The 23,958-nt window shown below is 49.1% G+C and overlaps 1 protein-coding gene and 1 long non-coding RNA gene across 8 annotated transcripts in view; both read left to right on the forward strand.

The window, feature by feature from the left end:
- The first annotated feature begins 66 nt into the window (after positions 1-66).
- The window catches only part of MSI2 (musashi RNA binding protein 2), a 387,828-nt gene continuing 363,936 nt past the window's right edge, over positions 67-23,958 (forward strand). For 3 of the 7 annotated variants that reach the window (XM_081805263.1, XM_081805265.1, XM_081805266.1), the window contains exons 1-5: positions 88-261; positions 555-595; positions 918-999; positions 1,713-1,797; positions 5,816-5,857. In XM_081805263.1, the coding sequence (XP_081661389.1) occupies positions 200-261; positions 555-595; positions 918-999; positions 1,713-1,797; positions 5,816-5,857 (312 nt within the window). In that variant the 5' untranslated portion in view covers positions 88-199. Of the gene's footprint in view, positions 262-554; positions 596-917; positions 1,000-1,712; positions 1,798-5,815; positions 5,858-23,958 lie in introns of all 7 variants that reach the window. The other 4 variants (XM_031024305.2, XM_081805262.1, XM_081805261.1 and 1 more) reach the window with 4 other exon arrangements.
- Positions 5,864-9,736, forward strand: LOC145717366 (uncharacterized). The gene is made up of 2 exons (XR_014140544.1): positions 5,864-7,450; positions 7,907-9,736. It is a non-coding gene; the product is annotated as an uncharacterized LOC145717366 (long non-coding RNA).

A 23,958-nucleotide genomic window follows, 5' to 3' on the forward strand; every position in this document is an offset into this window, starting at 1 on the left:
TAAGCCGAGCCCACGTGTGACGGCTCTCGCCGCTGCCCCGGCTCCGCCGCTCGCAGAGAGATTCGGAGGAGCCCGGGCGGGGGGGAGGAGGAGGGGGAGGAGGGAGCGGGAGATCTCGGGGCTCGGAGCCGGCCGCCGCTCCGCTCCGATCGCTGTGGGGCTCGGTTTTTTGGGGGTGGGGGGGCGGGGGGGCTCAGATATGGAGGCAAATGGGAGCCAAGGCACCTCGGGCAGCGCCAACGACTCCCAGCACGACCCCGGGTAAGTTTCCAGCCGCTGCCCACCGCGCCGCCTCGGGCTCGCTCTCCTTGCAGCGGCGGGGACGGCGGTGCGCGGAGCCGGGCATCTCCCGCGCCCCCCCGCCCCTCCCGCGCACCCCCCCCGTGGAAGTTACACACCTTTGGATTGCATTTCGCCGTCACCTTCTCCCCCACCCCACCTCCCGGCTCTCGCTCGCTCGCTCCCCCCCGCTTTCCTTTTAGCTTTTGTAAGTTACACGTCAAAATGGCCGATCTGACATCGGTGCTCACTTCTGTTATGTTTTCTCCCTCTAGTAAAATGTTTATCGGTGGACTGAGCTGGCAGACCTCACCAGGTAAGGGAGGGAGGGGGGGACGTCTGGGTCCCCCCCTTCTTGGCTTCTTTATTGCTCTTTGTTATCCCGGCGTAGGAGCCCCCCCCCGCCATTGGCTCCCCACTTCTCCTGTGCAAGGTTATTTTTTTAAATAGCAAATCCTTTCCGAGCCCTCTACGCGACCTCTGTTGCCGAATTTCCCCCGCGTGTGCAAAAAATGCAAAAACAAAACAGAATAACAACAGAAAACTACTTTTGGTTTTTGTCCTTGATCAAAATTTGCATTGCTTTTTTTTTCCCACACCTTCTCTCCCCCCCCATCTCTCTCTTTCTCTCTCTACAGATAGCCTTAGAGACTATTTTAGCAAATTTGGAGAAATTAGAGAATGTATGGTCATGAGAGATCCCACTACGAAACGCTCCAGGTAAACCATTCTCTTCTGGATTTTGTCTTTATTTTAGAACAAAGTTTAAGTGTTATTTTTGGAGGTGTCTTCGGAAGTAGCTAAGCGGATTTAGAATGGGGCTCAGGCATGTGGCTAGTTTCGAACGTCGCTCTATTCCACCCCCCCCCACGCCCGCCCCCATAACCCGAAAGGTTATTGTTAATTGGGGCTGAACTCTGGATACAGAGATGCCCATCTCTCTGCTTTAAGTCCTTTTCCCGTCGCTTCTTTTTCTCCTGTTTAAAATGACATTCAGCTTCATTCACTTTCTACATAGTTTTTTTTTTTTTTTTTTTAATGTATGCTTTCCCCATACTCCCAGCTCCCTAAACTCTTCAGCCCCTTTTAGAAAGCTGGATGAATCTCTTCTGAGCGCCGGGTTTTCTTCGGAATAAAACAAAGCGTTAAGAAAGGGAAGGGGAGGAGGAGAGGAGAAGGAGACTGAGGTGGCGAAAGAGTGGAGACACCAGCATTTTCCAAGTTACCTCCACCCGCCCTGCCCCCGTTCCACTTCCCCGGTTAACCTTGATGTGTTTTCTTGCGAGGCGGAGGGGGCTTGGGGGAGGGCTGTGGGCCGCGGGGGTGCGAGGGGGCAACTTTGGCTCTCCATTCTGCAGGAGGGCTCACTCCTTGTTGCTTTCAATGGTGTCACATTTTCTTGTTTGTTTTTCTCCCTCTTTGTCTCATTTCAGAGGCTTCGGTTTCGTCACGTTCGCAGACCCAGCAAGTGTAGATAAAGTATTAGGTCAGCCCCACCACGAGTTAGATTCCAAGACGGTAGGTTGCTTTCTGTTGTTGTTGTTGTTCGCCCCTGTTCAGGACCCATCTGGGCACTGACAGCCCCATTTAAAGGGACCGTGCTTTCTTTTGCTTCTGTGCTGAGAACTGGGTAGTGATAAGCAGGGCTCGAGAGTTGGCTCTAAAGTTTGATGCCATGGCTGGGTTTGGGGTTTTCTGTTTAGAGCCTGTCCCACTGCAGCTCCAGATGCTGCCCAGCGTAGGCCTGGGGGAGGGGTCTGCGCGGGGAGAGGCTATCTACGGGGCCCAGGGACCATCAAGGAAACTGCACCACAGAGCAAAGGCAACTTTTCTTTGTCAGCCGAGCACAGCCGCGTTACCAACTGTGGCTGTGGGAATTGGCTTTTAGAAGGCACAGCCCGCTTCGTGGCCAGCTGGGAGGGACTGGGGCCGGGAGGAGGGAGGAAGGCGAGGGGGCGCTAATCCCAGGTCCAGGCAACAGGTTTCTCCTGGGGCACCTCGGATTTGGAATGTGGTTTGAGAAGGGAAGGAGACCCCCCAGAGCCACGCTGGGTGACTCCAGTGGGTGACTCCAGATGGAGTGAAATCTAACACTGATAAGGCCTTGGGTTTCCAAGTGATTTGGTTTTGCTTTTTTCCCTCAGATCCTTTATTTTTTGAGTGTGGGTACTTTTATAGCATTAGAAGGTTTCAGAGACTGGTGCGGAGAGGGGGAAAAGTCTCTAGGTAGAGATTAGAGAAGAAGGGAAGAAAGATATTTAGTACGGTCATGGGGGCGGGGGCGGACAGCTCGTAGTGTTTTATTTAGATCCCTGTGTTGGCTTTATGGCTCTCCCTTCCCTTTATGCCTGTTAGAATCTCCCTACAGTTTTTATACATCCGCCAAAGCAGGGGCCCCGAGGTGACATTGGGATGCAGTGCTGGGCTGCTTGGGACTGTGGTAGGTGGTGGGGCAAGGCAAAGGACCAGGGTCTAGTCCCAGCTGCCCTTTATGAATTTGGGCAAGTTGTTCCCTGCCTCGGCGGGGCCTCAGTTTCCTTTTCTGTAAAATACAGGAGTGGAACAGGGTGATCTTCCAAGCCCTTTTTGGCTTTAACATTGAGGAGAAGGGAAAAAAGGGAAAGAAACCTGGCCACCTTTGGTGCACGTGAACTTATTTTGCAAATTCACCTTGTCTCTCTGATCAGAGGTCAGGTGCATGTTCACTAGCCCTCAAGAGAGGACCCCAGGCGCTTTAAGTTGCTTTATCAATTGTGCTGGACTTGCCATAGCTTTTGCAGCCCAGCCTTTTTGCGCTTTTAGATAATTTAATTTTAGGGACAGTCATTTGTAGGGTGATAATGGATGTCTGAGGAATGTGTTTTTCCCCTTGACTTCTTGGTCAGACGTTTCAAAAAGCTAGCAAAATTAAAGAGGAAAATATTTCAAGGCAAATTCAGGAATTTATTATTCACTCCGTCTCCCCACCCTGGGTAGGAGAAATAGTATGTGGTTTCTATGGTGCCTGGTGGGTCATAGTCCTCAGTATCAGGTGCAAAACGTGCGGTTTTCCCTCCCTAATTGTTTGTGGATATGTTTTGGTCACTATTATTTAGTATAACCTAGATTTTGACTTTGTTTCAACGTTCAGTGCAGGAGGCAGAAGCGGTTGGTTTATTGACATGGAAACGAGGATCTTGTTTACCGTTACCTTAAAAGCTTTGTTTAGGTAACGGCCATTCACATCCAAAATAGTACCCTAGTCTTTTCCTAGAGGATTTGTAGCTACAGTAAGTAGAGCTGTACCTAACTAACTAATGTTTTAATTTTTGGTAGTTTTCTTTTTTGTTTGTTTTAAAAAAAAAAAATAGTTGACAGGGATGTGCAAAAGGTTGGGATTTGCCATACTTACCTTGACCTGTCCTCTCCTTTGGAGATTTCAGCGTGTAAACTTGCACACTGAAAAACGCGCCTGGTGGTCTGACACGCTGTTATCCCAAACCCACCATCCAGGAATTCTGAATTGGCTTTGAGTTTTGTAATTTTTTTTTTTTTAAGATTTATTTATTTGACAGAGAGAAACACAGCGGGAGAGGGAACACAAGCAGGGGGAGTGGGAGAGGGAGAAGCAGGCTTCCCGCCGAGCAGGGAGCCCGATGCGGGGCTCGATCCCAGGACCCTGGGATCATGACCTGAGCCGAAGGCAGACGCTTAACGACTGAGCCACCCAGGCGCCCCGAGTTTTGTAATATTAGATATTTTTGAGTGTTCCACTTTCTTCAGGGCTTCCTATCCCTCCCCCCCCAGCTCCTGGTCTCTCTCCCGGCATGTCCCTCACCTTTTACTCCACAAACAAGGTGACTTCTTACTGCAATTGTGTGCTGGTCAGCTCAAAAGCCGTATTCTGGGGGGAGTGTTTATAAAAAGACACATCTGTCTTATGTTTGGTCAACAGAATGGAAAATCCACACCTGTTGTATCTCTCTTGTAGACAGCTCTAGTCAGTGCTGAGTACACCTGTAGATGCGGTAATGTTAATCTTGATGAGAGGTTAGTTTCCTAGATCAGAGATTTTTGTCTATTTTAGTTTTTGAAAAGTAATCCCTCATTTCTCAGGTGATGTTTAAAGGTAAAAAAACATGCTGTGGACTTGTATTGGGTCTTTAAACCACCTTAAGACAAGTGGTAAATCTTTGTCTTACGAGCTGGGGTGTCCTAAGGGATGTAGGTCTGGGCACAAGAACTCTCTGGTGTGCCTTGCCCCCCCGCCCCCCACTCTGTGCTTCATCCCACAGCCTTACTCTTTTTGCTGCCCCACAGCAGAACTGAAAACAAGGTTCAGGTTTACATTTTAAAAGGGGAAAATTGTATTATGAAAGCCAGAGCCTATAAATAAGTGACTTGTAGCAATATTCTGTGCAGAGTTTTACCCAAAGATTTGTTAACATTTAGAAGTCTAATGAAAACCAATAATGGGGATTTTTAAAATTCTTTCCCTCCCCATATTTTCTGTCCAACAACTTCCCCCACCTCGGATCAGCCTATTAGATTCAAATACTTCCATGGGAATTGTTTTGAGTTTTAAAGCCATTCCCCTTTTGAGAATCATGTGTTCTGCTGAGTGTCTGATCTGGGGGTGGAGGATGTTTTTCCATTCTGATTGGGGTTGGGGTAGGAAGAATACCCTAATTGTTACAGTAGATTCCTATTTCTTTTTTTCAGTAATTTTTTCTTTTTTTTTTACCCTCTCCCCATGATGACCTTACTTTTGTAATATGGGTTTAGGTTGCTGATAGATTTCTACACTCTGTGATTTTTAAAATCCGGGTAGTTTTAGTGGATGTGTTTCCTTTTATTGTAGTGTTATTATTATTTTTTAAGAACTGGGTTAGGTTCCATAGCTTTTGACACCTGCTTCCTCTTGTGGTCTAACTACAGAATGAACTGTCTTTTTGGCTAACCTAGGTAACTGTACTTTTGCCAACATGAATGAATGAACTCAAGCCATAGTGTTGGATGTCCATGGGGAGTTTTTGGATGTTGATGATTTAAAAAATTTTTGGAATCCCCTTTTCCATCTGCCTTGTTTAGTTATCATTGGGGAGAAGATCTCCTATCCAGTTACCGACTGCTGAAAAATTCTTATGTTTAATTTTTCAAGTTACGATTTTTTTTTTCAGGGATGATGGTCCCATCTTTTCTCCCAGTCCTGCATTGCAAATTAGATGCAGGTACCATTCAATGTCCAGTGTCTGCAGAAGAGAAGCCCTTGCTTAGATAAGAACATGTGAGATCTGATTTATTAAGAACATCACACGTTGAAATACATGGTAGGACACTTTAGAGAGGCTCCTTTATTTGTTACATTGTGGGAGGGATGAGTAAAGTTTGGATCAAAGTTTAAGGAACTTTTGAGTTGCCTGAGAAGTTACTAAAAGCTGGGTTATAAGCCTGAGAAATGAGTGATTAATAATTAGGTGATTAATCATAATTTTTTCTCCCTCTCCTCCAAATACTGGAATTGACTCTTTCTTTCCCATTTCCCCTCCCCCCCTAGATTGACCCCAAAGTTGCATTTCCTCGTCGGGCCCAACCCAAGGTAAGTAGGAGAATCAGTAATAGGATTTTAGCACTCAGAGATGGTTGCCAAGGATTTTGAATTTCAAACAGAGTACTGGCAATCAAGTGTTGAAAGCTGGTGCCTTCAGGTACCTTCACGGTATCAGCATGTGGCTGTGAGAGTCCAGGCCAGGCAAGGAGCTCCGCAAGATAATCGCGTGCGTCTGCAATTTAGCCATCCCGAGGTGGGTTCTGAGCATCCAACAGGGGGCAGGGGCAAGCCTGATCCTTCATGGCAGGACAGAGCTCCATGTGTTGCAATATTTATGCAAATGTTCTATTTACTTTTTAAGCGTTGCCAAGATCCTATCAGGAAAACTTGGACATTTCCTTGTGACTGTCTTTTGGAGGGTTCTCTTTTGAGGCCCTTACAACTTGGAGTTTATGGAGAGGAGTAGAATTTGAGTAAACAGCTTGTCTTTCCTTGGAGAAATGACTTTGTAGACCCATAAAGCCCTGAATCTGACAGAGGAGGCATTGGATGTCTTGGTTTCAGGTTGGTGGGATCAATCAGGGCACATTTTCTTTTTTTTTTTTTTAAAGATTTTATTTATTTATTTGAGAGAGAGAGAGAGTGAGCATGAGAAGGGGAGCGGGAGAGGGAGAAGCAGACTCCCCGCCAAGCAGGGAGCCTGATGCGGGACTCGATCCCGGGACTCCAGGATCATGACCTGAGCTGAAGGCAGTCGCCCAACCAACTGAGCCACCCAGGCGCCCCAGGGCACATTTTCAAGTGCTGGGGCCTGGGGGAGAAGCTCTGAGTCTGTTATAACCTTGGAGGAGTGTGGTACTACAAGATTTGCTTAGAGGGTCGAGATCGGCCTTCACTCTTTCACAAGTGTGTGGCTAACATAGTTTTCGCTGAGCTTGCCAGCTGTGGGGATGAGAACAGAGCTACCTGGAACCGAGGGTGAAATTTATGGGCTTAACATGTTAAAATCACACGTTTTAATTATACTTTTTTCCTCCCTATGTAATATTGAGAGGTAGACTTTTCCTGTAGCTTGTGGCCTTGGCATTCTTTTAGGGAAGGGGGGAAAAGGTGAAGCGTCGGATTACAGGTCATAAAGGGAAAGAGTTGTTGCTTTTGCAAATTCCATTTATTTCTTCAAGCATAGTCTCCCACAGGTGGAACCTTTTAATTGTGTAAGGGGAGGGATGAAGCACTTTAATGAAGAAAAAGTTGGCCCTTGTGGATGACATTTTGAGAATTTCAGGTCTGGAGTCTGCCATGTGATCCATCCTTCCTTCCTTTTTTTTTCCCCCATGTAATTTTTCTTTTCCTTTCTTTTCTTTCAAAGGAAACACAAATCTCTTAAGTAAATAGAGCAAAAATACTTTCTTAAGGCATTTTTTTCCCCTAATGATTAAGCAAATAATAGGAATCAATGAACCGAAGAGGTTAGATTATTTCTGTACTGAACACAAACTTTCGGACTGCTAACTGTGTAAAGGTTGCTTTTCAAACTGTGTGTGATCCTTGACATTTCAGAGGCTTTCCAGAATTAGCAGTATTTCCTGGGTTTGGAAGAATTGCTGTTTCTTCCATAAGTGTGAATCTTCAAATTTCCAGGTTAGTCATTTGATCACCCAGAACTAGGATCAGATTAACCTAGAAGGAAACTGGAAAAATCCCTGACTTGGTCAAACCATGGGTTTGACCTGTTTTCTCTTCCCTCTTGGTGCCCACCCCTCACTCCCACCACTTTTTTTTTTTTTTTTAAACCAGGAAAGCTGTATTTCATTTTAACATACTCTGGCATTTGGTTTTTCGGTGATGCATTCAACTTGAAAATGAGATACACTATTTCTCGAACTTGTCAAAGTGTCCACCTCCCCTCCCCCACCCCCAGCCTGGAGTCTGGGATGTTTTAGGTGGATTGTCAGACTTTTAGATGTGAGCAAATATTATACCAGTTGGGGGAGGACATCTTTCTGTGGAGTTCTAGAGATTGCATAACAATACCTTGCTTTTTATGGCACCCTTTCCCAAGGACTTTCCTATCTGTTATCTCCATCTGCATCTCAGGTCCCAAGACACTGAGCAAACCACCTCTCCCGGCCTGTTTGCTCTTCTGTAAAAGGTGAGTGATGGGGGTAGCTCCCTCACAAGGTTGCTGTGGAGAATGAAAGAGCCCGGCACGGGGTGAGGGCCTCATCCATCCCCATCGTCACCATTATCATTATTTTTGTTGGTTTAATCATCTTTCTTTTTGTTATCTTCAAGCACAGCAGCTTGGGTTCGGATCCCGGCTCTGCCCCTCATTCGCTGCGTGGATGTGGGCAAATCGTTTGGTTTCTTGGAATCTCATATACTCCATCTTACTGGGTTTTTTTGCGGATTAAATAAATTAATAAAGGTAAAGTGCTTAAAAAACAAAAAGACCTGGCGTGTGGTAATACCATATATATTACCTGCTGTTTTTACTGTTAATGTTGTTAGGCTCTCATACCAGTCGCCAAGAGAGGTCTAGTGATCATAATGACGTTAATTGAATTTATGTGGCAGGCACTGTTGTAGGGTCCTTACGTATATCAACTCATCCAGTCTTCGCCTGTGTCCTGAGAGGTGGGCACTAGGATTATGTCCAATCTATAGATGAGAAAACCGAGGCATACATGGGCTGAGAAGTGGGGTACGGGCAGCCTAGCTCCAGAACCGGGCCCCTGCCCGGTAAGCTATCCTGTGGCGGGATCTAGGGGTATCACCTGTCCGTTCGGGTGGAGGACGCAGCGCAGGGTGGTGTTCAGGCTGTGAGGAGCTGAACCGTAGCCAGCGTGCGCGGACTTTGAAGGTCCCTGGTTGGGTGATTCACCCAGCCCCCGTGATGTCATCCCGTGGGGTGACTCTGGCTGGCCGTGTGGAGGGGCACCCTTTCACAGGGCTCTGGGCTTTGCTCAGCTCCAGGGAAGCGGCTGGGGAATTGGCGAGGTGTGTGCTCGTTGGGAGTTGGGGCAGGATGGGGAGAAAGTGCCTTTCTTGTCAACGGTTCTTTTCTGATAGAATTTGAGCCCGGCCACGGGGATTTCAGACTGAAGTTAGTGTTGGAGGCCAAACTCTGGCTGGCAGGGAGTCTAGGAGTTTAAGTCACCCTTACTTATTTTTTGTTTATCTCCCTTCAATAAAACTTCTGTGTGTGGACGTGTCGGGGTCCCGGTGCGAGGTGAACTGCGCCCCTCCTCGGGGGCTGGGTGAGGAGCTTGTCAATGATACAGCGTGGGTTTCAGTTAAAATGCATTTCTCTGCTTTCTGGCCGTCTCTCTTTGCTAGCACTCGCCAGAGAAATATTCGTGGAGGTGTTAAAACAAGACTAGTGGAAAGAAACTGTAACTTAATACGAAAGCAAAGCCGTGGCAGTGAGGAGCAGATTTCATATTAGTACTGTCATAATATTCTTTAATGTATCATATAAATAAAAATCCGTTTTGACCAGAATTTTAATGAGCGATCCGAAGGAAGGGCTTTGAATCCTGCAGTTCATTCATCCCCCTTTGCGATGTAAATGTTCACCTCTCAAGTGAAGTATAATGGGGCTTTATTAACTAGTCGAGGGGCGACTCTTTGGAGACTAGTGGCCGTTAATTAGCAAAGTACATTTTGATCAGAAGACGATGGGTCCGTTCTGTGCCTTCCTATTTCGCTGGATGATTATTTCATTTTGTAAAATATGTAAGAGTTTCTTCCCCTCTGTCTTTTAAAAAATTAAAATGGTCGTGCTATTCTAAAAAAGATGACTTAATTTGAAGCCGTTGGAGGAACGGGCATGATTGGGATCAATCATGTCATATCATTTTGTCAGTCCCTTTGGGCAGAAGCATTGGCTGCCTGCAAGAGTTTTGCTCAAGCTCGTGGGTTCTTCTTCTCGTGTGGAAAAACCAAGAGGCTCTCGAACCTCTTAGGGGCACGGGCGAGTCTGGGTGTAACTCCCCATCTGCCCTACTTATCCTCATGTGTCATAAAGCTTTCTCTGCTCCCCAGGTTGCCATTTTCCTCCTTACGTGTCAGAGGCCAGAACCTTATCTGTTGATCCATGGAGATCTCATTTCTTCAGCCTATTTCCAGTTGCTTCACTGGCAGCTGGGTGACCATGGGCACCCCACGTGGGCCCCTCTACGCCTCAGTTTCTTCCTCTTTAAAACAGGGGTGTAGTGCCCAGCATGGGGTGGTTTTCAGCGTGAATGCAGAGCTCTTTGCTGGGAGCCTGGCACAAGGTGGTGCCAGCAGGTGTCTGCTGGTATCATTATTATAGAATTATTTATCATTACTACCATTTTTAAGTCCTCTCCGCGCCCGACGTGGGGCCCCAACCTACAACCGCAAGATCAAGAGTCACGTGCTCTAAGCAGTGAAGCCAGCCAGGCGCCCCGTTATCGAATTATCTTTGTCGAATAAGAAAAGCTACAATGGAAAATGACGCAAGAAGAATCCTGATTGGAACGTAAGCCCCCTGCCTGCTGACATCGCCGGATGCTGACTTCGGTGCTCCAGATGAATCCAGCCCACCTTTTTCAGGGCGGAGGCAGCTGACATGCGGGGAAGTTAGGTTGGCAGCGCCAGGGCACACAGCTAAGTTGTGGCAAGGTTGAGCGAAGCCAGGTTTTCCTGCTCCTGTCTCGTGCACTGATGAGGCTCCGGGGCCTGGAAGGTTCTCTGTTACGCATGCATCCGTCCAGATGGGTGCAGCACAGCACGAGTGTTTTACACAGGCACCTCCTGTTCCGGGGGAGTGGTTTCTTGGCAGCTTCTCAAGGGCGGGCGAGGGGTGAGTTCTCGGCATCTGGCCTTCCCCTGCTGCGGTGGGTCGGGTCATTCTAGCTTCGTGCCATCCCGGATGATCTGCGGCTGTCACCTCGCCGGCCACAGTTACCCAGCCTGCCGGTGGGTTTCTGGTTCCCAGCGGGGACGTGGTGGTGTGTGTGCAGCCTTGTCCACAACCTCGAGGACCCTGGGGGATTAGTGGCTTAGCCGCTTTCTTGTCGGGGAGCGCGGCTCCTTCCTGCGTTCCGGTCAGCAGCAGGTGTCCGCTCAGGAGGAGGGGCGCCCCATCCTACAAATGTCCTTTCCCGAGATTCTGCCTTGCCTTGCATGCTTTCCTTTCAGCGTTAAGGTCAGTCTGCCGAGAAGCCGGAGCTCCTCTGTTCTATGTCAGATGTCTTTGGCGGGCAGGTGAGACCCCTCCGCCGCTGCAAGAAGAGAGGAGGAGGGAGGCACTCTCTGAGGAACCAGCCGACCCTCTTGGGTGCCCCCCTGAGGTGGCATCTGTTCTTCCTGTCCTTTTGTGTGTGTGTTTTTTTTAAAGATTTTATTTATTTATTTGAGATAGAGAATGAGACAGAGAGAGAGAGCATGAGAGGGGGAAGGATCAGAGGGAGAAACAGACTCCCTGCTGAGCAGGGAGCCCGACGCGGGACTCGATCCCGGGACTCCAGGATCATGACCTGAGCCGAAGGCAGTCGCTTAACCAACTGAGCCACCCAGGCGCCCTCCTTTTGTGTTTTTAAACCTGAACGTTCTCTGGCTGGAAGTCCCAGGAATCCAAAAGGGAGATGTAGTTCATCATCTCTGTTTGCCTGTTTGATCTGGTGTGTTCACTGAATAAGAGCTTGTTTGATTGTTTTTAATTGCTGACTCTGTGCACCCACTTTTGGGGGGATTCAGGAAACCCTCAATGCCCACCAAAGTCTGAGCTTCTTAGCCAGGTAGCTAGGGTCGTTCAAGATCTGTACAAGGTGTGTCTTCTTCCAGCTTACTTCTCAACTCTTCTCCCTTTTGCTGCCTTGAAATTGCACGTTCCCCCTTCTCGGAATAGCTGCCCTTTTGTGCATCCCTACCTGCGCTGTCCTTTCTGCTCTGGCCTGTGTACCACACGCCTCTCTTTCAAAGCCCGACTTGGGTTACCTTTTCCACAGAGCTGTTTCTGCTCTCTCTTCCATGTAGTACTTCTTTCTCTGGATTTCCTTAGCGTTTTACCTTTTCTTTGGTTATGGCAAACTGTAATAATATAATAACAGTAATAATAAGTTAGCAAATAATAAACAGTAATAAATTTGCAAAAAGTTATTGACACACTCGTTAGGCATTGTGCTGGGCACGGATTCATATATTTATCCACCAAACATTACTGAGCGCCTCTGGTGTGCCAGGGCCTGTGTGAGGTTCTGGGGACGGTGTGGAGAATAAGACCAAAAAGTCCCTGCCCTCATGGGGCTTTCACTCTACGGGGACAAATAAGTACTGAGCAAGTGAATGAGTACCTAACATGCTGACAGGTGTGCGACCACAGTAGGGTAAGAGTGAGGGTCGGGCGGGGAGAGACTGTATCTTCCGTGCGTTCACTTGCCGTTCTCGGCCTTTGGGCAATTCTTTACCAAGTTTCTGCTTAGCATCGGGAACTGTGTTAGGCGCTTTGTTCTGAGTTTTATGGTTATTTAGGTTCATGCCTTATTGTCTGCACTGGACAATGAAGTCTAAGGACACAAACATGTTCTATTAATTGCAAAAAAACAAACCTTAGCTTTTGCTGCCGCTCTTCCGCACACCATCAGTCTCCACGGTTCTTGTTTTCAAGGGTCTTAGCTCCTCTGGTTGGGAGGACGGCTGCTACCTGTGGAACAGGAGAGGGTGTGAGAAACACAGCAGAGCAGCAGGAACGGTCTTCAGAGGAAGGAAGAGCTAAGATAGCTTCTCAGAGGAGGTGGTCTTTGCCCCAGATCCTGAGGAACAGGAAGGAGGGAAGAATGGCAGGAATGCGAGGGGCTAGGAGAGGTCAGTGGGCCGCTGCAGCGAAGGGCGTGTGTTGCACGGTGCTCGGGGTGGAGGCGTGGAGAGCAGGCTGGGGCCAGGTTGGGTTGCCTTGAATGCCAGGCAAAGCAAACGAGTCTGGGCTTTATTTGGCATGTGCTGGGGAACCTGTTTTGTGTGTGCACGATCACGGAGATGCCCCGTACAATGTTCTGAGCTCTTTTGGATCAGTCTGGAAGCTGGGGATAGGACTGTGGCTGGTGTGGTTTCATGGAGACCCTCCCACCCTGGATCTGTGCCTTCTGCGTCATTCATACTGTGTTCTCTCTGGCTGCTGAGCCTTCTCTAGGAGTGATGTTCTTGGCAGATACCACCCCTGCCCTTTGGGGTGTGCGGCAACCGCGAAGAGCTCTGTCCTTCTCTTGCTTCTATGTTTTCCCTTCCTCACCTCTTTACCTTCTTAACTAGGGGCCATGATAGAGACGAAATTCCAAAGTTCTATACTCTGTCCTCGTCTAAGCCGTGTCATTGACCTTGCTGTGTGTAGACAACGAGATGTCATTTCTTGGTGCGGAAATCACAGATTGTCTGTGTATCACCAGGGTGCGTGCCCTGGGGCTCAGACCTCTGAAGCCTGTGCCTTCAGAGGTCTGCTTGGGGTCACCTTTCTCTCAGAGTGGCTGCCTGGTGTGAGGAACATGAGATTTTGGAATCATGACCTGTGCCTACCGTGTGATACGAGAGGTGTGAGCAAGTGTGGGCTGGGGCCTGAGCACCTCGTGGTACATGGTAGGGGCCCAGGCTCTAGGGCGGTTGGTCCCGCTGGGGCAGGTGTCCCACTGGGTCCCACGTATACAACAAGCTATCTCTGTTCTCTCTCTCTTTCAAGGGTAGGTAACATCAAGTTCCCAGGGATCTGGGAAGTTATTCCCAGGGTGTGTGTCCGCCTGCTATACTTCTTTATTTTATTTTGAGACCTTCAGTGATGAAGAAGAAAAATCCTAACCCACAATTATGGCTGTTACTTGTTGTGAGTCAGTATGTTCGAGGCACTGCGCTAAGCCTCTGTATGATTAATCTCCTTTAACTTCATCCTGACACCAGTCCTTTGCAGTGCTTTGTGTTTTCTCTGCCTTGCAGAATGGTAAACCGAGGCCCAGGGAGGGTAAGCAGCTTTCCTGGGGCCGTACTCCTAGGAAGGGTCAGTGTTGGCCTTTGGACCAAAGTCTGTCTGAATTCCAAGTCTCAGCTCTCTTAACCACAAAGCCCCGCTGCATCCAATAAAATCTACCCCCGCTGTGGGTAGATTTTTAGGTTCGTGTGCTTTGCCCGACTGCTGTAAAGTGCTCAGGCCGAGGAATAGGAATAGATTTTGGTGTAGTCTGGCCAGGAAGCTTCAGTTTAGTTTCCATTGCTTACCAAGAAGGTAAGAACCTTCTTGGCACAGTTGAATGCCACTTCCCAGCTAGGGAATTGTGGACAAATCGTTTAATGGTGTTGTGCCTCTATTTCTTCACCTGTAAAATGGGGGTTTTCACAGCACTTCCATCCTAGATTTGTTCAGGAGATTAAATGGGTTATTGCACACGAAGGGCCTAGGGTGACCCAGTATAAGCATTGGTTGTCTGTTACTGTTCCCAAAGACGGCACTGGCTAGATTGTACGAGGACCTTACCTAGCGGCTTGTGGGTACTGTTGTCCTTCCTAGGGGTGATGGATAGAATAGCACGTTGAGATTCGGGAAATGGTATGTCCAGTGGCTGGGTCTGCTCCCAGGGTCCTGGCTCTTGAAGGGGAGATAGCGTGCGTCCTTCGTCTTGGGGTTGCTTGGTGGGCATGGGGAATGCATTTCCTTTTCTGTATGTGATAGCTGTGTTTTTAATGCCTTTGAGAGTGAAGTCCTGGGGAGCAGCTAGGGGACAGCTAAGACACTGCTGTGTGAGAGGTCTCTCCGTGAGCCTTCTCTCTCCCAGGCCTGGTTTTTATCTGCCTGGGGGTAGTTCCACCAATGACTGATCTGAAAGCATCGCATTCATTTATTTGTCACTGACTGTGACAGGCAAGTTAATGCTAATGGATTCTTTTTTTAGCCTGTTGTCTGGGATGAGTTTCTCCCAAATGTCCTGAAATCTAAGGCATTAGGGGAATGTGTAACTTTTATGGCAAGGGAGGATTTAAAAGATAAATCGGGTTTTGTGTGCAAGGGTCTTAAATTTAGGTTAGGGGCGAGAGCGGCCAAGGAGGGGATGTTGGGGCCAGCCCAGAATCTTCTTTTTAAGAAATCCATTCGGAGCTCTAAATTGCTGTTTCTGTTTCAATTATGTGACAATTTCAAGGGTTTAGAAAAATCTAATAAAATGGTCTTGATGATGCATTCTGGGGAGAGAGTGCTTTAGAAGATCCAGGAGGATAAATTCCCTGGGGTCAAGAGATTCTCATTCCTGCCACCTCGGGCCTTCTTTCATCGGGGGTTTTTACATTTTTATTGTTTTGAAGGACAGAAAACGGAGTTGGAATGTATTCAGGGCTTCATCCATATCCTCCACCGAAATGAATTATTCTCTTTGGGCAATTGCAGGTAGACGGGCCATAGTGATCACTAGCTCTTTTTTTTCCTTTTTGTTCTTCTTTTCTTTCTCTCTCTCTCTCTCTTTTTTAGCTGCCATGTTGTAAATGACTTTCAGAGCACGGTTTGTGTGTGTAGTGATTTTGAATAAAGCAACCACAGAGAAAAAACTTGGAGGAGCGAGCAGAGAGGCCCTCTGGAAGTTTTTTCTCTTCTCCAATCAAAGCTTTTGATAGTTTCCCAAGGAACAGAAGTTTATAATGGAAGCCGGCTTTGGGCTGCCCGCGGGAACGGCACGCAGAAAGACCTAGTGTAGCAAAACGCGATGCTGAGTGACATTAATGAGGTGGCCGCTCTGGTGGGAGGGAGGCAAGGAACCAGCAAAGCAGCGGTTCCCATGACTGGCTCTCGGCTGACTGTGTCTCCTTCTGCATGCTCGCGTGGGCGTGCGTGTGTGTGCGTGCACACGCTCTGTTTCCCAGGGCCCTGTGATCAAAGTTTTAACACCAAACCCTGCTCCATTGGCTTCGATACTCGCCATCCTAGGGAGGCCATGTGTGGCGGGTTCTCAAATTCCACCTACTGAAAAGTAAAGTTTTAAACCTGGAGGCATTTTGCTTTACCTTCCGGGTCCCTGCTGGAGCCTGCATCACAGTGCTGGGCCACTGTTGGGAACACCAAAGCCAAGAGGGCGAAGAAAAGTCAGTGTTCTCATCCCAGAAATGGATTCTAGGGAGGCAGGAGGAGAAAACCTGTTCGCTTGTAACTTTACTTTCTTTTTCTAAAGCCTTAGCCTGATAACATTTCATATTGATGGTATAAATGGAACATTGCAACCACTACTTCTTAAATATTTTAGTGCCTTGGAATGTATTCTGTATTTCCACGTTGCCCTTGGGCAAGACTTTCCAGTTACTCAAGAAAAGCAGCCACATTTCAGGTAGATTACCTGGTCAGAAGGTGAGAAACCTGCCTTACCCAGCGGGACCTTGGGACTCTTGGTCTATTGTCCACTCATTCCAGGAATGAAACTGCTCTCCTCTGCCTCATTCCTCAGCATGGCATTGGAGTGAGCATCCTGAGTATCCTGAACCGTCCTGGGCAGGTGTTTGAAAAACTGCTGCGAGATCTAAAGCAAAAAAGTTCGAGGGAGGCTGGAGTGGGTGGGGTGGGTGGAAACAGTGTGTATTTATTGATGCTCCCCTGGTTTATTTTTTTACCCCTTCAGTTCCGATCCCTCTGGGATCTCTCTCAAGTGTGTCCTTTTTGTAGTTAAAGGCAAACCAACAAACAAAAATGTTTAAACTTACACACATAAGGCTTAATAAAAACCAGCCGGTAGTTCACCTTCTCTTTCACCCCGGGGGGAAAAAAAAGGATTGCGTTAGGGGTGCTTGAGCCTAGGCAAAAACCGGGCTGTGAATCTCCACAAGACTGTTACATGTGTATGTTTCCTCTTCTGCTTTCAAAGCGGATAATTGGTTTTAGTAAGAACTTCTGACTTGATTAGGGGACCCTTAGGAAATTAAAGTGTGTTTGAATTTCACAAGTATAATTTTAATTATACAAATTTTGCGTTTTCCACTAGGGAGCTAGGTTCAGAACTTGTTTTCCTATACTAATAGGGGTAGTAAAGCTGATTATGGCAGAATGCCTTACTTAAATCGCTTTGAAAATAAAAATCCATGGATTGGATCATTGTTTTTCCCTGCAGAACACGATGTTCAGGTTCACGTCCGCACACGTTCCCACATCCTTGTTAAAAGAGATTTTTCAGTGGATCCACAGAAGTGTAGAACTGAGTGACATAGTTGGGGGGGGTACCTCATTATGAATTTTTCTGCTGCACTTGCTGAAAGAATTCAATTAAAGTTCTTTTTGAGCACAAGTCCTGCCTGGGCAGCCTCTGTTGGCACACTGCCACGTCAGCGTGTTGTGCTTGCCTTTATAACCCCCATCACCCTGTTTGCTCAGAGCCTGTGTGTTCACAGCCTTCGTTCTTCAGCTGCCCCTCTTCAGCAGGACCCCGCTGGATTAGAGCAGAACGCACCGTGGAAACAGTCACCTGAGTTCTTGCCCAAGCGGCAAAGAGATGATGGAGAGGGGGATGAGCAGACCCCCTGGGCTTTCCCGAGAAGGGCTGATTGTGTTAATGGGAAATGACCGTTTCTCAGGGCCATCCAGACAAAACGCCATGTGTCGGGGAAGTGCTTTGTAGGTTTGAACTCAAGCATCCTCAAACGTCTCCCCCTGTGCACGGGCTTTAAAAGCTGCCTAGGGGCCAACGCCTCGGTCTTCCTGGGCTCTTGTTCTCAGATTTTCACAGGAGAGCTTGAAGACAACAATTGTTCGCCGAAGAGAAATCCTGGAAACAGTTTGTGGGAGAGGTGGTGTCTGAAAATATGGGAAAAATAAAGCTCCAGCTGTGCACCTGAGTCCACCCCATCTCCCGTCCCATGTTTAATCATCCACTTTATTATTCTTACTCCTTTCTGTTGAAGTGGTGTAGCTCAGTGTTGAAGAGCCTGGACTCTGGAAGCAGGCTGAGTTTGAATCCTTACTCTGTCACTTCCCAGCTGTGTGACCTTGAGCACGTCACCTAAATATTCCATGCCTTAGTTCTGTCATCTGCGAAATGGACACAATAACAGGCTCTCCTCCCTAGGTTTGTTGTGAGGATTCCATGAGTTGACAGAGAAAGTGCTGGTGTCTGGCGCACAGTAGGCACTTTGGGTGTGTGAGTTAGTATTGTTAGGAAGAGTCAGGCAAAATGCTCACCGTCTGCCTTGCCTGGTAGTTGGAGACCTGGTCAGTGCTGCGCTCTCTGGCCTTAGATATTTTTTTCTTCAGCAATTGAGGAATACAAAAGAGCGTACGTGTGTGTGTGTGTGTGTGTGTGTGTGTAAATATATGTGATTAGGTGGAATCATGGTGTAATTCAGATTCAGGGGCGTTTCGTGCTATTACCAATGGGGCATGTAGTTTGGTAGGCGCATGGCCCCGGGGCTCAAGCCTCTGCAGTGAATTCCGTGCTGCCACTGACTCTGTGACCTTGGGAAGGTGTCTAAACTTTTCCAAGCTTCGATTCTGTACCTAAAAACTGGGGGTAACAGAGTTGTGGGATGAAATGAGACACTGTAAATCAGGCACCCGGTGTATGGTTGGCACTTAGAACATGTGAATTCCTTCCTCCGCAGGGAAGGGGGTTTTTTCTTTGTTTTTTTTTTTTTTCTTTTTGTATCTTGAAAAATGAGAAAGATACAAAGTACTCTGCTCTTGCTGGAGATTCTGGAGTTAGTGGATGAGTCCTTAGAAAGCTGACTGTAAGAGGGGGTGCTCTTATCCTTAATCTACATGCAAAAGGGCTGTCTTAGGGGCTTTGTTTCACAAAACCCAAATTTCCAGTGGTGGGAAATGATTTTGTTTGGTCAGGAACCTTAGATGGTGTCCACAAGCCTTTGAAGGTGGCTTTGGTACTTTTGACATTTGGCAGTAATCAGGAGGACAGGGCAGCATGGTTGAAGAGGTTTGGGGGTGCTTAGGTTTCTGACCGTGACTGAGGACAGTGGGAGGGAGGGAGAATGTTGGCGTGGGGGATGGTGTCTTTTCACAGAACCTTTTACTTGGGGACACAGACCAGTAGGTTTTGCTCTACGGACGTGAGCACCGGAGCTCCGGGAAATGCCCCTAGTGCCCAGCCATCAGCCTCGTGAACCCTGACCCTCTGATCAACTGACAGGGCTGGGAAAGCCCCCTGATGTCTTAGGGCATCTACAGTCTGTGTGTCCAGATCCTGTGCTCATTTTCCAGATAAGCCCCCTTCACTTCATGTCCATCAGGTGGAATTTTCCAGATGTTTCCAGGAACAAGGAGCAAGATTATGGTTATGAGTGGATGCTGGGCAGGGGATGGGGTATGTGTGAATGTGAGTGTATGGAGGATGGAAGGGGGTGGCCGGGAGGAGGGGAAGAGTGGAAGATTACATTGACTAATTATAGGGAAAAAACTATATTTGCTGCTCCATTAAGTGATCGCTAGGCTATGGAGCAGTTTATTGTAATTAATGCAGGAACAGCAAATAAGTGTTAAGTTTGGAGTGGAGGGTCTCCAGGCACCCCTGCCCCCCTCTGCTGCTCTGTGTCCACTGCCCCCCTTCATTATCCTTTGAGGTGCAGAGTCTTGGGGGACACCCTCCTCTGAAGGACCGAGGTAGAGACTTGGACCAGTTTTCTGCTGCCTTGTTTTGTCAAACGAGGATGTCTTGCCCGATCTCCTGCAGAGTCTTCTGCAGGGCTTTTTATGTTTTCTGAGGGTGAAGGAGGAGGGACAGACCCATGCCATCATTTTGCTATTCTTGCCACAGCCGTTTTAATTTCAGCTCATGAAAGTGGCAGCTTACACATCCAAGTCCATCAAGCTACGGGCCATGTGGAGTTGTGATTGCTTTCCTTGATGGTTTCTTGTTCAAATCAGCGGTGCTCTTAATTTTCCAGATGAAGTAAAAAGAAAATTGGAGACTCCCCTCCCGCCCTGTGTCTCTTCATCCAGGGTTTTCTGAGCATGACTCTGATTTGGAGGGTTAATATTAATTAGGAGCCAGTTTAGACCTCACTTGCTTGATGAGGAGAGCTGCAACCGTGGTGACGAGGTTAGCTCCTTTCCGCATGTGCGTGCTCCTCGTGAAACTCTCTGGATTTAAAAGCCAAAGGGGTAAATACAGAGAAAGGCGACGGGCTACTCCTAGAGAACTGGGAGAGACCCTTGCTGGTCTGCAGGGAGGAGCTGGACGGGCACACAGGGGCGTCTGGGGCCCGAGGAAGTTCTGCCTCTGTCTACCCACTCCTTCTTGCAGGTGGCAGGGGCCTTGACCAGCTGGCCGCCGCCGCTCTCTGCCTCAGTTTCCTTCCCTGCAGGTGCGTTTCTTTGGCTTCCAAAAAGAGGCACGACTCGTGTCCTCAGTTTCCAAATCGGGGGACGCTCGGATTTCTCTTGAGGCGGTCCCCCGTTCAGTGCCAGGTCACCGGGAGGCTCTTCAGTGTGTGCTGAGGCTCAAGATTTCTGCTTCCCAAGCTTTCCCAGTGCTGACTAGGTCTTTTCAGGGCGGGTGGCGCAAAGGACAAGGACACAGAGAGCCAGGGAGCTCTGCTGTACGGTTAGGAGACAGGAGACCTAGGGAGGAAGTGCCCTGCTCTCCTTAGGTTGGCTCACATTAGGGATCTTTCTTCTTTGGCCTGGGGGTTTGGGTTGGTTCTCTTTTTGATGGGGTGCTTGGGGCTGGAGGGAGGATGGCTGACCGTGGGTGTGAATGTTCCAGTTGCAGTGGGAGAGACCTGGCTTCTAGTTCTTAGTTCGGTGCCGAATAGCTGAATGTGACCTCGGGCCAGTTGCCTTGCAGCTCTGTGCCTCAGTTTCTCCATCCGTGGACTGAAGGAGAATGAGGGAATATGTGGTGGGAATCAGCAGTGCTTAGGGTTTAAGAGAACGGGCTCAGGAGGCAGGCAGTGTTAGGGTTTTTATTTATAGCCTAATAATTTCTTAGCTGGGTGACCTCAGGAAGTTCGCTTAACTTTGCGAGTCCTCAGTTTCCTGACCTGTAAAGTGGGGAGAATAGGTTACGAATACCTACCTGACAGGGTCGTTGCAAGGACTGCGTGCCACAGTGTTCAGACAGCGCTTGTCACAGCGCCGGAAAGGTGGTTAGCACTTTATGTGTGGGAGCTGCTCTTGCAGCCACGTAGTGGTCTGGCTGAAAGTTCCTGAGACACAAAGGTGTGGAGCAGAAGCGGCCACAGCAAGAAAACAGTTGAGCTGCGAAGGTTGACTTTCTGACCTGGACGGAGCTTCCCACAGAGGCAGATTTGTGGTCAAAGAAGCAAGGCCTGCCTGAACTGCCTGGCCTGGAGCTTTGGGTGCTGCCTGTGACTGGCCCCTGAGCCCCGCGGAGCGGAGGGACGTCTGCAGTAGGCCGGCCTGCGGTCCCCAGCTGGAGGCACCAGACTGCGCCGTGGGCATAGGGATCGGGCCGCCCTCGCTCGACATCTTAGCCCCCTGGCGGCGGGAGAAGGAGGAGGGGGGGAGAAGTGGAGGGGAACTGATCGCTGCGGGACCTGGAGACCCACGTTCGTTTTCGGAAACCCATGTCTGGTACTGTCTGAAATACAGAAGCTTTGCGTGACTGAGGCAGGACTGATCAAAGGCCATTTGCGATTTCAGAATGTTCCTAAGTGTGTTTGGCAGACAGAGTTCTGTGTTTTGATGGCTTCCTCTCCCACTGTACTCCCCCCCTTGGGTGAGGTGGTGCTGATCGGCAGCAGCACCTGCCTCTCAGGCCTGAGTGTGCATCGGGAGTGCCGAAGGGGGGCAGGTCCGGGCCCTGGGCGGCCGCTGTGGATGCCAGCTCGCTGTGGCCAGCCGGGTCCCCCAGCTGCTTGTCAGTCTCTTTTTCGGGGGCAGGCCTGAGTAGGTGTTGAGGATGGGGAAATCCTAGGAGGTGCTGTTAGGCTTTTTTTTTTTTTTATTTGAGAGAGAGAGGTCATGAGCAGGGGAGGAGAGGCAGAGGGGCGGGGGGAGAGAGAGAGAGAGAGAGAGAGAGAGAGAGAAGCAGACTCCCTGCTGAGTGGGAAGCCCAGACATGGGGCTCGATCCTAGGACCTGGACATCACGACCCGAGCCGAAGGCAGACGCTTAACCGACTGAGCCACCCAGGCGCCCCTCGTTAGACTATTATTACTCCCTTGAAGGGAGGGTGGAAAAAGGGACTGGAGAGCATCTTGCTGGTTCAGGAGAAAGGATATACTTGCAAATGAGCACAGTGCAGGCCAGGTAAAGGCCAGAGCACGCTGTGCAGAGGAGGGCGGGCTGAAGGATCGATTCACTCACCACACAGCAGATGTCTGCCCTGTCCTGAGCCAGGCCCAGAGCTGGGGAGTGGGGTCCAGCTGGGAGGAGGGTCACCCCGCCCCTGCATTTGCATCTGGCAGGGACACATTTGTTAAACAACCTATCACAGGATCTATTATTCGAGTACAATTACAGTGAATGCTACAAAAACCTGTAGGCTGTTCCAGGGGGTGTAATGGAGACACCGGATCTCCTGTAGGGTTTCGGGAAGGCTTCCCGGAGAAGTACATAGGGGCTGAGCTTGCAGGGTGAAGGTAAGCATGACCTCAGGAGGGAGGATCGGGGTGCATTTCATGTGCTGGAGGGCAGAGGGCTGGGAGGAAGAGAGCAGAGCAGTCAGGCTGGGCCATGTGTGTGGGGTTGGGTTCTATTCTTACCCCAAGAGGGCTATTGGGGGGCCCACTTAGGGCTTAGGAAGGGGTGGGAACTGATCAGTTTTGTGTTTTGGAAAGATCTGTGTGGCAGTCTGTGTGGAGGAGGGCTTGTGGGAGCCTCAGGCAGACGTGGGGAGACTGGTTTGTGACTTGCCTGAAGGAGGGGGGTGGTCTGGCTGGAGGTGGAGACCAGCGGACTGACGGAGGTGTGTTTGTGAATTAGCACAGCAGCTGAATGGGTGGTGCTAAAGGGGAGAGGCAGGTTCGGCTTGTGGTATGTGTAGACAGAGCCCCCCTGCCCCCACCTTGCTGAGATCGGGAATGTTGGTGCCCACAGCAGATGGGCAGGGCACATGGGCCAGACTCAGGGTTGAACGTAACCCTCTGGCAGGAATTTTGCACGCTCACGGTGATGTTGGTAGACCTTTTTTTTGGTAGACCTTTTTTTTTGAGTGTATACTTGTATATTCACTTAAAAACGACATACATATGCTATTGTGTTAAAAGTCTACATACCCTGTAAGTCATAGACAAATAATTAAAAGTTAAAAAGGATGAGAAGAAAGTTAAACACAGGGCACCTGGGTGGCTCAGTTGGTTAAGCGTCTGCCTTCGGCTCAGGTTGTGATCTCAGGGTCCTGGGATCAAACCCCTCATGGGACTCCCTGCTCAGCAGGGTGGGGGTCTGCTTCTCTCTCTCCGTCTGTCCCTCCCCCCTGCTTATGGGGGCACTTTCATTCTCTTTCAAATAAATAAATAAAATCTTAAAAAAAAAGCTAAACACAAATGAAAGTTCGTCTTTTCCTCCTAAACCCTACTTTGGGGACCATAGCTTTAGGCCATGGACAGCCATTAAGGAGTTAGGGTGGGGCTGGCCTGGACAGGTGGGTGTTGGGGAAAGGGCATTCTGCAATCTTGGGGCCCTTGGGTAAGTTCTGTGTGTGCTGCAGGTCCATGGGGAGGTACCTGCACGGTCCCGTCACCGCATGTGGCCTGCTGAGTCGGGCACGAGGCCACACGGTAACATCCCCCAGAGGTGGATGTGGTGTTGTCGCAGGATGGTGGGCTCCCTGGGGCTTGGCCTTTGCTCGTCTGCGTGGGCTCATCCAGTGGAATAGACAGCGAGGCACACTCCCGTATGGACCCGGTGTCACCTGTCCTGTTCAGTCGAGAGGGCCAAGGCCACGCGTGGCCACAAAGAGTGGATCTTACGGAGAGAGCTTGGCATAAGTGAGGGATGTAGATTCTGGCTGCGGCCCTTCCGCTGCCTGCGGTGCGACCCCATCCAATCCTGAGTCCTGCTGGGCCTCTCGTTCCCTTGCGTCTGCTGGATTGATAATAATACTTCCCTATCAAACTGCAAAGGCTGAAAATGATTCAGAGCCAATTGCTTCTGTCTTTGCGATTCAAACGCACCTCTGACTTTACTCTCCCAGTCGCTTCCAGCGAGTTGGTGTTGCTACTCGGAGGGTACGGCTGGGTTCTCGGAGGCTAATTCC

This window comes from Leptonychotes weddellii, chromosome 15 (genome assembly GCF_054177405.1).
Source record: "Leptonychotes weddellii isolate Sample4059 chromosome 15, ASM5417740v2, whole genome shotgun sequence".
Classification (NCBI taxonomy): Eukaryota; Metazoa; Chordata; class Mammalia; order Carnivora; family Phocidae; genus Leptonychotes; species Leptonychotes weddellii.